The sequence below is a fragment of the Netta rufina genome, assembly GCF_964035555.1.
Source record: "Netta rufina genome assembly, chromosome: 21".
Classification (NCBI taxonomy): Eukaryota; Metazoa; Chordata; class Aves; order Anseriformes; family Anatidae; genus Netta; species Netta rufina.
Genome location: NC_140145.1, coordinates 11,741,981 through 11,757,266, shown reverse-complemented (window position 1 = coordinate 11,757,266; position 15,286 = coordinate 11,741,981). Strand labels below are relative to the sequence as shown.

The following is a 15,286-nucleotide window of genomic DNA, read 5'->3' as shown; positions in this document are numbered from 1 at the left end:
AACATCCAGGGAAAAAGCTAGGATTGAAATCCAGCCATCCCAACTCCCACTTTCCAGCCCACAGCAATCTCTCCTGAAAGGGATGAAATATGATGGAAATCCTTCGCATTTTAGAGTTCTTAAGGACGTTTACAAAAAAAAAAAAAAAAATCCAAAATATGCTGCTTGCTTGAATGCTGCAATTTAGGTACCATGAAGCATTTGGAGAACACATTTGTGGGGAGCACATTTGCTTCCAACCTCATACTCCACGTTAAAGCTTTGCAACAGCAGCAGCACAACGTTAGCTGTTCTCTTTAGCTTCCCCTAGGTCACGTCTCTTACACATACACCAGTGGATTTCTGCCCAGCTCTCCCGAGCTGCTCACAATTTCCACGCCTGAATATAGCAGCAGGGAGCTTCCCCGCATGGCTGAGCTCTGCAGTGCATCACAACACATCTGCAGCAGCTCCAGCACACCCTGCAAATACCGGTGCAGCGGCAGGTAGCGACAGCAGTGATAGGAAGCATCAACCTATAGTCACATCACACCAGAAACAGCTTGGAAAGCAAGGGAAAGCAGGCGGCTCTTCATTTAAAAGCAGGCTCTTGCAGTGCTGTAAGCACCAATTACTGCATCTCGTCCTGCCACTTCAGTCCCCGTGTGAACTCGCTGGCTCAGAGCCGTAGGAGGCATCGCGTAAACAGCGAGGGCTGCAGGGAAGCGGCGCAGCGAGCACCGGGCAGCCGGGGGGGCCCGCAGCAGACACATCATTTTTTTTGAATATTAGCTTAGAGACCTCTACATTCAGCAGTTAAATCAACTCCGGCAGATACACGGAAATGGGCATTTGGGCCAAGCAGAGCTCAGAGTCACCCCAACAAGCCACCCGGTTCCAACCACCTCACATCGGAGCCGCGAGCATCCTGCGCCCCCGCAGCACGCTGCCCGCACACGGAGCGGGACCGCAGCAGCGCCTGCCCCAGGCAGGAGGCACGAGGCACCTGCCAGCGCCGTGTCGCCTGCTGGAGCATGGCCAGAGCAGTTTGTCTGCAGTGACATTCATTCTCTTGCTTTGCCTCTTCCCTCCGAGGTATTTCACACAGTTGGGCTCAAAAAAAGAGGAAAAAAAAAGAAAACTCCTCCTTTCAGAGCAGATGCAGCCAAATCATAATTGATCGGCCAAATCTAGGAAACAAAAGCCTGGGGGAAGATGCCTCCTTGGTACCATCTGCACGAGACAAAATTAAAATTTCCCAAGGGGTCTCCGACAAAACCAGGAGAGCACATCGCGCCTGACTCACCACCGAGGCCCAGATCTGCTCCGCTCCACACTTGAGGCCGTGAGCGCTGCGTCCCTGCCCCCTGCCTTTGGAGAGGACGAGGGAGGTGCTGTGCAGCTGGCAGCAGTGAATCAAGTTGTTAACAAGCACACGAATAAAGCCAAGCTCTCCTGGCGCACCAGGCATCGCAGCTACCTGGCACGCTCCCCGTCCTGCCCCCCCGGAGCCGCTGCCATCTGCTCGCTGCCGTGGGGGCCTCGCGGGCAGGAGGTGCCCGAGCTCTGGGTGGCTCCGTCGTGCACACCAAGAGAGCATAACAAAGGAGCAAGACAGGGGAGGGAGCAAGAGGCTGCGGTAATAACAGCATGCTGACAAGTGCATGGCATTAAAGCTTTATGAGCACAAACTGCGGGGTTGTGGGGCTGTTTACAAGAGGCAGAACGCTGCCAGCGCACTGGAGCCAACGGCCGCAGCAGGCAGCCCTCCCGGGGCCATGGAGCTGTGCCCCCAGTGCCCAGCTGCGGGCGGTGACGTGGAGGGGCCATGCCATCAGGGCTGAGCCACGTGGAGGGGGCAGCTCAGTGCAGCACCAGCCCAAAAACCTTCATGGATGGAGAGCCTGGGTCCGGGGGGCCAGGGGACAGCAGCACGGGAGCACAGCAGCCAGGCCGCCCGGTTCCAGCGTGGCTGCGCGCTGCTCATGGCAGGGCTGCAGCCTGCAGGGTGCTTTGCAGTGTGGGGCACAAACCCCACCAGCTGCTCCAGGCCCACAGAGGGGTGATCCAGCAGCTGCTGCAGGCTAGGAGCAGACCAGATTTTAGATACAAAAAATAGAAAAATAGGAACTGCAACCGCTGGTGAGATGCTCGGGAGGCAGCACAGGGTGCCCGTACGGCTCCTCAGCACGGACAGCGCTACCCGGCTGAGGGACGAGCACCCGGCGCGGGCAGGGCAGGGCTGGCACCGCGTCCCTGCAGGCATCGCCTCGGCAGCAAACAGCCCACGCAGCCAGAGACGAGTTCTGCCCAGGAAGGGCAGCATAATTCTTCCCTTTGTTGTTCAGGCTAAGAGAGACTGATTGCATCATTAGTGTTTTAATATTGTATGCGGTGCACTGAGGGTATTCATCTTTCCATTATGATTCTAAGGAAGGTTGTGGGCACCCAGAAATATTAGATTTTGTCCTGGCAGGAAGAACAGGCTGTGCATATCATCAGCCTCGATATACACAGCAAAAGAAAACAGAGTCCGAATTAATTCTGACTCAGTACATGAAGTATTTTTAACAGCGTTTTCTCTCCTTTGTGGTAAAGTAAAATGAAGAGAGGAACTCAAAGCCTAGAACAGCAGCTTCCCACAAGCCAGGGTTTTAAACCTTGCTTTTCAAGGAGGCTGTTTCCTGCTCAATAGCCCACAGGTCTGCACCATTAACCAGCTGCCACGGCGCTCTCGCTGCTGCCGAAACCAACTGCAAGCGGGGGGGCAGCGCTGCTCATCCCCCCGAGGCAACTTCTGGTACCAGGCAGCCGGGCACGAAGACCCCCGGGGAGCACCGGCACCTGCGGCAGCCACGGGGCCGCTCGTTGAGGTGGTCAGGCGGAGCTGTTCGTGGGGAACAGCAGGCAGCGACCGGGGAGGGATGGAGCCGTGCAGCCTGTTTATCTAAAACCCGTTTGTTAAACTCATTAGAGAAGGCTCATTACATCTGGGGCTTAACTGGGAGGACCAGCCGGCAAAACAGAGCAACAACTGCACACACACGCACACCGAAATGCAGAGCCGATTCCCAGCAAAATGCTCAACTGGCCAGAAAACAAAGAGGAAGTTCAGCACGTAAATGAGTGGCTGCCTTTCTTACACACCAACAAGGCCGCTCTGTTTGGAGTACCCCCAGCCTAAGGAACAGACAACAGGGAGAAAGCACCCGCTGCAAGTGCCCGGAGGGGGAGATGGAGGCCGTGCCGGCACCCCGGCCATGCAGCTGGGGCACAGGGCACCAGCCCCGGCAGGGACGGAGGTGCTGAGGGCCGGGTTCGGGAGCTCGCTTTCCACCTGCACCATTCCCGTGTGGACAGCAGATGGAGTGCAGGGGGAGCCCCACGGGCCTCGTCCCTGCAGGCACTGAGGCCCCACACAACTCGGCACAGCCCACGCTCCAGCACAGCTTCCACGGTTTTGAGGCCATTCCCTGCAGCTGACAGCTCAGGGGCTCGTCCCTGCACCCCGGGCGATGCGGTGCCCTGTCGTCCATTCTACCAACGTGGCTTTAAAGTGCTCTTCCGAGCAGCCACCACTCAGCGCATCACTCTGCAGGCAGCTGCAGCAGCACTGAGCTTGCCCTCCCCTAGCCCAGAGCTTGCCCCAGGCACGCTCCCGGTGGCCCGGGCAGCTCCCCGCGGGGCGCACGTCGGCAGCTGGTGTGTCCCAGCAGCGCCCAGCCCCGCTCTTCACTGCAGACAGGCACTGCTCACAGCACTGCAATCAGGTGAGACCCACGCCACCACACAGACCGCCGGTCTCTCAGTAACTATTCTGGTCCACTACGAATTTGAACCGTTTGGCGCACGGAGTAGCTGGTTTTCTCAGGCTCTTGCATTTCAGATCTCCATCTTGCTAGCGAGGAGATGAAATTCCCCACAGAAACTCTCCCTTTAGGAAGAACCTGTTCAAGCTCACGAATGTGCTGCGTGTCCGTCCCTACCCCCAGCTGCAGCACCCCTGCCCCTCTCAGCCCCCAGGAGGATGCCTCAGACAAGCAGCAGCCCCCGGTGCCCACGGGCAGCACCCAGCACAAAGCTTTCTGTGCCCGCACACACAGCACATGCAAGCATCGTGCGAGGGAAGCCCACGTGCAGGCTGCTGCAGGCCCGTGCAAGGCAGGGCAGCGCCTGGCAGGCACCGCTGCCACCACGTCCCCGCCGTGCAGCCCCGTGCCCGGTGCCACCCCTGCGGCCACCCCACATCTGCCACACGGCCGTGCCGTGGCCCCAGCACCACGAGGAGCAGGAGCTCGTCTGCTCACCCAGCATTTCGTGGCCTTGCTGAGGAAAGACGTGTAGGGCAAAACCTGACAGACCCCAATTCCTGCTGTTCTCCCCCGAATTGTCCCCATAGCGTGCACAGCACCCCCACAGCAGCACAGGAGGCAGCCAAGGGTAACTGTGAGCATTCGGCCCGGTTGACACAGCCGGCTGGCAGGGGATGCGCCACCAGTCTGTGGAGAAACTGTGGCAAGACAGAAAAAGAACTGCTTACACTGAAAACCAGGACTGGCAAAACGCGGGGTGGGAGGAAAGCACAGGCCTTAGAGAGACCCGAGCGTATTTCGGCTGGGAACGAGGAGGTTTATGAGCTTTAAACACAAGGAACCCCTGGAACAGCCCCCTGCCAACAGCACCAGGGAGCAGCCCACAGCGGCGCTCAGCACCCTCGCGAAGCCGTCCCATGGGGCGCTGCCACAGCGGTGGGCAGCCCGTGGGCACCCTCGCCCCTCGCTGCCGCGCTCCCTGAGCCCCCGAGCAGGTGGTTGAGGAGCCGCTGCCTGGAGCCAAGATGCGCTGGCACCGGGTCAGGTGTAGGCAGCAAGCGGCACCCAGATTCAAGGCCAAACTTGTGCAGGGCTCCATCTAAATACTGCAAATGACACGCTCCAGATTTGGACAAAAGTTTGTCAAAACCTTGCTAGATCTTGCCAGCATCACCTGTATTTTTCCACCATTTTGGGTGGGTTTTGCAGTATCTGGGCTAGATTCAAATCAGAACTGAGGAACAGCTCTTTCTGGCTTGGCATCCAACTTGAAGGCAGATGTTAAGTCTGAGCAGGGATTCATCTACCCCCACGAAACTGCAGAGAGGTCTGGGGAGAAGGAGCTGTTTTTAGCTCCTGGAAAAAAATTCCTCCTGGTGGTGTTGCTGTTGAAGTCCTGTTCCTGTTTCCACAGCAGCCACTAATGACAAACAGAGCAGCCCAACGCCAGGTAGAAGAGAGGCAGCAGAAGCAGATGGACTCTGAGCAGCCCCCAGGACCCTGCTACCACACAGATAGGCTTAGCGGTGAGGGAGGAAGGAAGGAAGAATGACAAAACAGATATCAGCAAAGGGGAGCAGCTTTGCTGCTGTGGGTATCGTGAACTGCCCTTTGGGAAGAATCAGCTGCAAAGGGAGAAAGAAATATTTGTTAAAGCTGGTGCACGCCAAGAGTGAGCCTGCCGTCTGGAATCACACTTCTTGTTGAATCTGAATTTAGACTCGCTGGCTCATTTCCAGCCCTCAATACATCACTCCGTGTGGACAGATATTATGTCCCTTGTGCTGCTAAAGCAACAAGCAATCTTAAATAAAACAGCAGAGGCTGGAAGACACAAAAGATGAGGAAATAAGACAGTAGCCAGCAGGATTCATCTCATGTCCTGCGTACACCAGGGATGCAAACGACAGGCTCGCGCAGCCCTTATCAGCCCCGCTATCAGCTCCCACACTGGGCTGCCGCTCGCGCTCTGCCTGCAGAGATGAGCAGGATAAAGAGAACCACGGTGCTCTGCCCTGCCTGCTGAGCAGACATGGTGCTCTCTTGTCTGGCAGAGATAAGCGAGAGATCTTGCTCAAAAGCAGAGGGGAGGAGGGTTACCCCAGCAAAGGGTGCCCTGGGCTAGCAAAGGGACGCGGTCGGAACAATCTCTTCCCATGTCCTATTTCTGTCAAATGCACAGAATATCGCAGGCTCCTTGGCAATGAGGTGCCCTGCTGAAGGCAGGAGTGCAACCTTCCCCCCAGCCCCACCAGCAGTGGGGCAAACACCAACCATCGCAATCCCCCGGAGACAGATACAAGCAGAGCGCTGGAAAGCTCTCTGGAGTTGCTCCTTTGAATTTTCAGTATTTAACAAAAGCACTGGCAGCCACCCCGCCGAGACACTGCCACACGCGGGCACACAGCTCGCACGTTCCTGACGAGCAGGATATTCCCCGTCCCCATGCCTGACACAAAGTCTGCATGCCTGAAGTAGTCCTTACATATTTAAACGCAAACAGAAACCAAGAACTGTAAGGCATTGCAACAATAGACCTCCCAGCTGTGCCTCACATTTACATCCAGGCAAGCCCATCCAGGGTAAAAACAAGGACAAATACAGATTTAAATATTTGCTGCTAAAGGCTCATCATGCTTGTCTATATTCTAGTCCCCACACGCTATTTAAATATTGCCGTACATCGTGATGGCAGTTCAGATTTAGAGAGATTCAGAAGCATCTTACCTTGATTTTCTGGCTGCTCTCTCTGTGCAAGACTAACACGGCAAGCATCAGCGCCGGATAAACGCAGGGAAAGGGAATTTCTCCACCCCACGGCAGCCCCGAAGCGCAGCTGCAGCTATCGCAGCGCCGTTCCCGAGCACTGCGCCCGGCTCCGCTCACCTCGCGGCGAGCACGGCCGCGGCCACGAGCAGGAGGGGCTGGTGGCTCAGCGCGGGGTGCGGGCACAGCTGCGCTCCCGCAGCCCCCCGGGGCCCGGCAGAGCCGCACGCCTCGCCCCCGCAGCACCAAGATCAGGGCTGGGGCCTGGGGCCGCGTCCCTGCCCCAGGGGAGGACGAGGTCCAGAGGCAGCGGGCTCTCGGCAGGGTGTGCAGTGGTGTCACTGGGGGCTTCTGCAGCCCCGCTGGGGTGACAGCCACCAGCGAGAGCTGGGGATCGTACCCCAACCTCCCTGGAGCTTTCAGGGCAAAAGGGCTGTTGCAGGGAGGGAGGCAGGGAAGGCTATTGGAGTGGGAAGAAGGAAAAAAAAATGGAGAAAAAAAATCTTTGGATTCAGTTGCAAAACAGACTTCAGCCTTTATGTGTGAGCCCTTTCATCCGTTATGGCTGAATTGAAGACAGACACAGGCTGGGACCAGGCAGGAGTTTCCAGGGCTAAAATCTGGATCCACTGAACTGGAAGGCAGAATTCCTCTTCCAGCCAATGGGGACAGGTTTAGGGCCACCCTTCCTGCTTCACAGGGCACTTGCCACAGCACCACATTGCTGTTACCCAGCAGAACCCACAGGATGCTCCTGGACATGCGATGCTCCTATCAATCCACGCTGCATCACTTTGGTTCCACTGGGTTCTGAAGAGAATTAGTGAAACCAATGGAATTCCCATTTTGTGGCACCACTGACGTCTGTCTAACAGCAATAAATCCCAAGGGAGTGACTTCAGCTATGAGGCCGCTCAGCGCGGGGCTCGCAGCTCCCTGTGCCATGTCCTGCCCATGCCCAGCGAGAACCACACAGCTCGTGAAAACCACAGCGGCCTCTGCCACCCAGCTCTCCTCCCCATTGCGAGCCCCATACCCAGCGTGGTGCTCCCCGGCAGCGGGTGCAGGAACACTTCCAGCATCCCGGCCCAAATGAGTGCAAAAGGTGCAAGAGCGTGGTATCGAAGCACAGCGTGGGCATCCCGCAGTGTGCTGTTAGAGCAAAGTGTCCCGCAGGAGCTGGGACTGCATGCTCTCATCCCTCCTTAAGTGCTGCTCGAGTGAGTCCATTAATTTGTGTAAATAATACAACCAATTAAACACCTGTTACATTAAGCCTTCCAATGGATCACCCGTCCTCTCGTTCAGCTGTCCCACTACCATCACGCACAGAACAAGAAGCAAACGTGACATAAAGACCCGGATCGGATTGACGTGACGATAGCTAACGTGACAGCCTGCAACGCGGCTGAGCACCCCAGCACCACTGTGCCACCCGGGGCACAAAACCACTCCCTGAGCGACGCCTCCACAGCAGCGCGTGGTGCACTGGGGTGAGCATCTCACTCCTGCCCACCAAAGGACGGCGGTGCCACCAGCCTTCAGCTGTGTTACAACCTCCCTCCCCTTCAGGGTGCTTTGCTTGCACTGCTGACCGTGTAATCCAAACACAACTCCTATTCCATTCTGACAGAGACATCTCCGATCAGTAGCAGGCCTAAAGACATCCCCAACAGGCAGCTGACTCCTCACTGCTGTCCCAGAGCAGGCTCGCAGGGGCCACCCCGTAAGCACTGCCCCGAAGCAGGCTGGGGGTGGCCGTGGAGCAGCGCGGGGCGCAGTGCAGTGAGCTGAGGGTGGGTGGCAGAGCCCAGCACAAACCCCTGGGTACGTTGCCTCAGCCACCACGGGAGCTCAGGCCAACGGGACGGGTGTTTTAATTGTCAGGCTAATTGTTCATTAACTGCTTATCACTGGTGGGAACCTGCCTAAAACACTGCTCAAAGGGAGCGCTGGACTCGCTGTGTGTGGGTACCCTGCTCACCCTGCAGCCGCCGCCTGCTGCATTTCTCTGCCTTCCAACAGACGTGGCACAGGAGGTGACAGCCAGCCCGAGCCCCACGGCCAGGGCGCGCTGGTGCCAGGGCAGCTCTGGCACCTGCTGCCCATGGCCCCCACCCCATACCCCCCACTCACCTGCTGCCGACGTGAACCTTTCCCTTGACAGGGATGCAGGCACCACTTAGAGTTGGCCCCTGGTGTCACAGCCACGGAATACCTTGAGCTGGGAGGGAGCCACAAGGTTCATCGAGTCCAGCTCCTGGCTCCACGCAGCACCACCCAAAAAACAGACCCTGTGTCTGAGAGCGCTGCCCTAATACCTCCTGCCCCACGGAGCAGAGCTCAGCGCCTGCCCCGCCTGCACCTCCCGAGCCCTCCAGGTGACTTCCCAGCCAACTGGGAAAATCAAACGGATCTGGTGGAATCAGCTCCAGTAGCACTAAACACTAATTATAAATCACATTACATGCATTTAAGTTCCGCGCGATATACACACCTCAGTGGTGAGATTAATGTGAACTTTGACAGCAATTTGCAAAAACCAGTTAAAAATCAATAGCCAGCATGGTAATTTGGATTTTTTTCACAAAGCAAAGGAATCACCACCTCAGGAGCCAGCTGGCAGCAGCAGCTTGTGCTGGGAGCCAGGCACCTCCTGCACCCCGTGCCCTGCTACGCCCTGCGAGGGGCCCTGGGAGCAGAGCCCGGGGGCACCCACAGCCCCCCCTTCTCCCCTCGGGCTGCTCTGGGCAGGTAAGTGCTTCGAGGCTCTTAAGGGCTCTCGTAGCAGATCTGATGCAATACAGAGGGAAAAGCTTTCAGCCACGTAGCCACAGAGGGAGGTAGGTTTGTTTTTTGTTTTTTTGTGTGTTTTCCACTCTTAGCAAGCAGGGAAATAGGCGCTGCACTATAGGTTTCTGGAGGCCCACAAGGCTTTTACTGTAATGACATTTTATCACCAAACACTCGGATCTAAAACGACAGCAATGCATATGCATCAGAGGCAGAAAAAGCCATGGCACAGCCCCACAATGTGGCTCCAAGCCATATTTGCAATGAGTTTTGGAGGAAAGAGTTGTGCTACATGCATTAAGCAGGTCCTCAGCAGGTGATGTGCCCAACCAAAGGCACGGGATTTGCAGGAGGGAGCCTGGGGAGGCAGTCAGCAGTTTGCCCTTTCTGCTGCTCCGAACCAGAGGTGTGCTCACACCAGGTTCCTGTCTGCAACCACCGCTCCCAGAGCCTTGTTCTGAAGCAGGCCCCAGCCTCAGACACTTGCAGGGCCCCAGGAGCAGAGGCTGAGACCCAGGAGACCTCCGGCTGCGCCGCAGGAGCTCGCGGTGAGGGGCGGCCGAGGCCAGCCCCACGGGGCCGTGCCGTGCTTCCCGCGCCCCCGGTACCTGCTGGGCGAGCCCAGGTCTGCCCGGCTGACGATGCGATGCTGCTGCGGCGAGTACAGCCACTGGAAAGCCGTCAGCGTCCTCTCCTCGATCCGAAACCGGCCCTCTCTCACGTACCTAAAAATAACAACAAGACAGACTGAAATATTCATTAGCGCAGGATGGTTGGGAGAGGGAGATGCAGGACACGGGGAGCAACTGGCTCAGAAACGCTGTTTAGGGATGGAAGGGAGACAATAATAGTAATAATTGTGTGTTCCTTAATGAAAGCAGCAAAATTACTGCCCATTTGACCACCTCCCTGTGGGGTCCCCCCGCCCAGCAGCCGCTGTTCCCACGGGCACGCTGCCGCAGCCCTGACAGGGCTCTGCTCCCGGGCACCTTCCGGGACAGGGACCCCCCGGCCACCCTCGCTCCTGGCCCTGCTGCCACCAGGAGTAGTGGCCCCAAGAGAAGCAGGGGCAGATGCAGCGTGGAGCCTCGCAGGGGTTCCTGTGCCCCAAGCCCAGTGCCCATGGAGCTGCCGCCAGCTGCAGCCCCCCAACACCCCTCAGCCAGACCCACTCCTAGCAGCCACACACAGAAAAACAAAGAGCAAGCAGTTCCAGAGCGGTGCAGGACATTTCACTGCGAAACCCCAGGAGGCCGAGGTGGTCTCAGCTCTCCCAGTGCTGCTCAGCACCACCCGGCGTGAGGGCACGGCCGGCAGCCACCGCGCATCCCCCCCGCCCTGCCCGCAGGCACGCCGAGCCCCCAGCACTGCTACCAGCTCCCAGAGCAGACTAATGCCTTTCTAACATTGTTTTGAATGTCAGGCCAGATGTTGAAGCTTATTAAACAGTATTCAAGTGATGAATCAATGGTTATTATTTTGATTAAAGAAGTGTGGGTTCTCCATTACGTGAGCAAGATGTCTGTAACTGCAGTTGTTCCCATCCTTCAGTGGGAAACTCTGCTGCCTGCCTCCCCACAGCCAGCTGCACTTCACACGCCTGCCTCTGAATGTGAAATTTCATCAGCAAGTGATTAATTATTTAAAACCTCTGTAGCACTGGTTGGAGACATGCACACACTCACATGGAATTTCACTTCCTGTGCCCGTTAATTGGGACAAACAGAAGCCGAGAGGAAAGGGCAATCAGGAGGGCGCAGCCCCAGCAGAAATAAGCCAGGGAGGCTCCTGGCGAGTCTCCAGGACAAGCTGACCTGCTGGGTTTCTTGCTATAAGGAACCAAGGGCAGTGCAGTCCCAGTGCTCCCTGACAGCTCTTGCATGTAATAGTGCTGCGAAAGCACTGACAGGAAAGCCAGAGGGATTTGGGGGAAGGAAGGAGAAGGAAAAGAGGGATGGCAGAACAGCCAAGCAAAGCAGCCATTATAATACTTTGTGTCTAAGTGTGCAAGAAAAGGTGTTCTGGACTGCCAAGGGGAGGAGAAAAAGAAAAAAAAAAAAAAAAGGAAAAAAAAGAATAAATAAATAATTAAAAAAAAAAAAACACTTTGGAATAACCCTGCAATGGCTCCCACTCTGGCTGTTGCCCAAGCTCGCGGGGCTCCCAGCCGCAGCTGGGACATGGGGACAAGCCCTGGGCCCGCTCCCAGCTCCCGCGTCACCAGCAGGGCATTGTCACCCGGAGCCACTCCATTCACAGCCTGGCATCGCTACAGCGCCCTGCTCAAAAGTCACACGCTCTGGACGTCACAAACTACACAATTAAAAATCAAAAGATACAGAGAAAGCTTGTTTCCAATGTCAGCCTGTCCCAGCTGCTCCGAGCACTCCATCCCCAGCAGCAGTGGGTCCCCACGCACCACGGCCACCTCAGCACCCCTTCAGCCCCACGACAGCAGCCACGATGCTCCCCAAACACCCACGAGTGTCCCGAGACATCCTGGGGGCAGCCACGCCAACCCGGTGTGAGTGGGACCAGGACACTGCCTGTGCCCCCCCACCTCTCCCGTGCCGGGCTGGGACATTTCCCCGGACACCAAACCTCTTTGGGTCCCTGACCCTCCTCTACCTCTGCTGCACCCCAAACGAACGCCCCTCACCCAGCCGCAGCCCGGGGCTGCCCCTTCCCTGCCCGGGGACACGTCCCCACCCCAGCACCCGGTGCCCCCCGCGCCTGGGGCTGCTCTCGGCGTGCCGGGAGGGGCTGGGTGCCCCCCCCCCAGCGGAGCACCGGGAGCTGCCCCGCACACCCAAGCCGGGACCACCGCGGAGAGCGCGCCCCCGCCGTGCGCGGGGACCCCCGACCCGACCCGACCAGCGGGGACCCCCGGGCACCTCCCGCGGCCCCCAGCGCCCGGGACCCCTCCGTCCCCCCCGGCCCCACTCACCAGCGCACCAGCTCCCACCGCCGCTCCCCCGCCGCCTTGCCCGAGGCCATGTCCCCGCTCGGGGCTCGGCGCCGCACGGCGAGGCGGGGCGGGGAGCGGAGCCCCGGGGCGCTCCCGGTGCGGGTCCCGGTGCGGGTCCCGGCTGCGGGCAGCGCGGAGGCAGCGCCGCGGCTGGGCTGGGCGGTGCGGAGCGGTGCGGAGCGGTGCGGAGCGGTGCGGAGCGGCCGGGCCCTGCGCGCTCCCCCTGGCGCCGCTCCCCGCACCCCGCGCCCGGCCCGGTGCCCCGGCGGCGGCCCCGTTACGTAAAGCAGCCGCAGGGCCGCTCCCCGCCGGCCGCCACGGGCACCACGCGGGACCGGCAGCGGGGGCGCGCACCCCCCCCCCCCCGTGGCCCCCAGGGAACGGGTGCGTCCCGGAGCCGGCGCTCAGCGAGTCCCCACCGAGCGCTGCAAAGCGCGGGGGTCCCGGCTGTGCCCCCCTCTGGTGCGGTTACGGGTGGCCCCTGGTGCTTAGGGAACGGACTGGAACTACTTTTAGATGTTATTTCAAGGAGATTCAAATCACGCTGAAAGTGGTTTCACAAAAGGAGTGTTCTGTCCCTAAATCCTAACTTTTCTGATTTGTAAGAACAAAATTTTGCAAGTTCTCATTTGCCAGGTGTTGTACACTTCACTTGTACAGCTTCACTTAAATTAAGTAACATCAGTAGCCCAAGTAAGTACCTTTTATTAGTAGTTGCAGAGTCCCGCTCCTGCAGGAGCTGAGCCCACCTGGAGCACATCAACACCTCTGTCTCAGCTGATCCTCACTAAAGCAGGGCTCTGGTGGCTGCACAGGCTGTGGCTCTCCCAGGGTCACACACGGGGATTCACCCGGGGTCTTGTGCATGTGGGCAGTGACCCTCCCTCGGGGGGAGCCCAGAAGCAGCACCTGCAGTGACAGGACAGCATTTGGCGGCTGGCAGCCTGCTGGGCTGCAGGGAGCAGCATCTGTGGCAGGGCCAATAACTCTGTCCTGAGCTGGACGCTTTGACTGAAATGATGACAAGGCAATTGTTTATACTGAGCCCAACAGATTTTAATGAGGCTGAGAGCAAGCGAGCCCACTCCCACTCCCTCTGGCCTACGCAGCCCCCAGCAGGGCAGGGCCGCAGCCTTCTCCGATCGGTGCTCCCTCGGCTTCTCTCCAGCGCTCACTCCCTGGCAGGGGCCAGGCGGGGAAGCAGCAACGGGGCCACGTGGGAACAGAACGGGTGCGGGAGAGGCCAGGGTTCTCCCTTCTGCCCTGGAGCCAGGGAACCAGCCCGCCCTGGTCCAGCACACCTGGTTCTGCAGGCCTGGGAGATCTAAAGAATGAAAATAAATTTTATTTTAGGAAAATAAATAAATAAATAAATAAACTAATGAGGTTTAAAAATAAATAAATGGCACAATCTCACAGGAACCACACACTAATGTATCAGGCATCTCCCATTTGCCCCTTTGCACTGCCAGCACCACACCGATCACAGGCAGGTCTCCCTTTGGGGCCAGCACACCCAGGTGAGGCTGTCAGATTTGGCCCCGTTATTTCCCGGCCCAAGGCTGCCCCAGGGAGCCCCGCTCAGCCCCGTGGCCTGTCCGCAGCGAGCGGTGCAGAGCAGGAGCTCCTTGGGGGACAGCAAATGGCACTACGTAGCTCGAGCAAATACCCCTGCGGGTGAGATCTCCCCCAGCCCCTGTGGAAATGTTAGGCTAACGTTAAACGCATCGAAACCCCCTGGCTTTCAGCCCTCCGGCCCTCCGCGGAGCTCCTCGCTGGGTTGCTCAGAGCCGCGGCCGCCCGCCGGGGAGCTGCCGGTGCCGGTGCCGGTGCCGGTGCCGCTAGGGGTCAGTGCACACCCGGCGCTGCCGCCGCCCGCAGGCTCCGACCCTGCCGCGGGGCCGGGGCTCGGCGCCCTCCTCGCCCCCGAGCGAGCGGAGGAGCCGGGGGCTGGGGGCGTCCTGCGGGGGGGGCGTCCTGCCTCCGCCGGGGGCCTCGGTGCGGGCACGAGCGGGGGCTGCGCCGCCTGGCCCCGGGCAGCGACGCCGAGGGCGGCTCGGAGCGAGGAGAAACCCCCGCGGCGTGGCCGGGGGGGCGCTGGGCAGCCCCGACCCCCCCGCTCCCCGCCGCTGCCCCCCCCAGCACCGAGTTGGCTGCCCCCGAGCGCCCGACCTTGGTCGTTTGCAGGCTTGCGTTTTATCCGGTGGAAAATCGATGAAAGCCGTACGAATCTGGTGCAACACGATGCGCTCAGAATCGGCCCTCCCTGTCTGCAACTCGGTACTGCCAAAGCAAGCGCAGGAGCTAGGGGAAGTCGCAGTGAGATGCACAAAGCAGCCCTGCCACACGCAGCAAACCGCACTGAGTGCACCAAGGGCATCGGGGCAAGCGCTGACCTGCGGTTACGATGGGTGCGAGATGACCCCAACCAGAGTGCACTTCCCTGAGCAAGGAAGTCTGCCCTCCTCACCCAGACAAATATCCATCACCCCACAGCAACCTGTCATGGCAGAAAAACTCGGTTTTTTACAAGAAAATTTATAGAAGGCCCACAGCAGTCAGTGTGAACAGAGGCGTGCTAGGAAGCACCAAAGCTCTCAGCTGCACCTGCCAGGAGGCCTTAAGCAGAGATGTCTGAGTAAGTCATGGAAACCAGAAGCTTCCACGTACATGTCTGCATGTGCAGACCTTTGGAGCTCCCCAGTCACCTTTTCTCCTGATGTGACGATTTTGCTCTTGGTGTGAATTAAGCTCACTCTCCATAGAACAGTCCTGATTCCAAGCCCAGCCTCCCTCTGCCAGCAGCTTGCACCAAGCCAGGCTGTGCCACAGCACTCAGCACCAGGTAAGGAGCTGGTCCTCTGCCTGCTGCAGCACGGGGACGTTACAGCCCCCCCCGCTGTACCCGGACTAGCACGTGTGCCTGCGGGCAGCACGCAGGACGGTTGTCCATGGCAGGAAGCAGGGC

The 15,286-nt window shown here is 58.8% G+C and overlaps 1 protein-coding gene across 1 annotated transcript in view; it reads right to left on the bottom strand.

The window, feature by feature from the left end:
- The window catches only part of RAP1GAP2 (RAP1 GTPase activating protein 2), a gene marked incomplete at its 5' end in the record, with an annotated part of 72,578 nt that extends 60,231 nt beyond the window's left edge, over positions 1-12,347 (bottom strand). The window contains 2 exons of the mRNA XM_084299445.1: positions 9,959-10,075; positions 12,298-12,347. Coding sequence (XP_084155571.1) covers positions 9,959-10,075; positions 12,298-12,347 — 167 coding nt within the window. The remainder of the gene's footprint in view (positions 1-9,958; positions 10,076-12,297) is intronic.
- Positions 12,348-15,286: the final 2,939 nt, after the last annotated feature.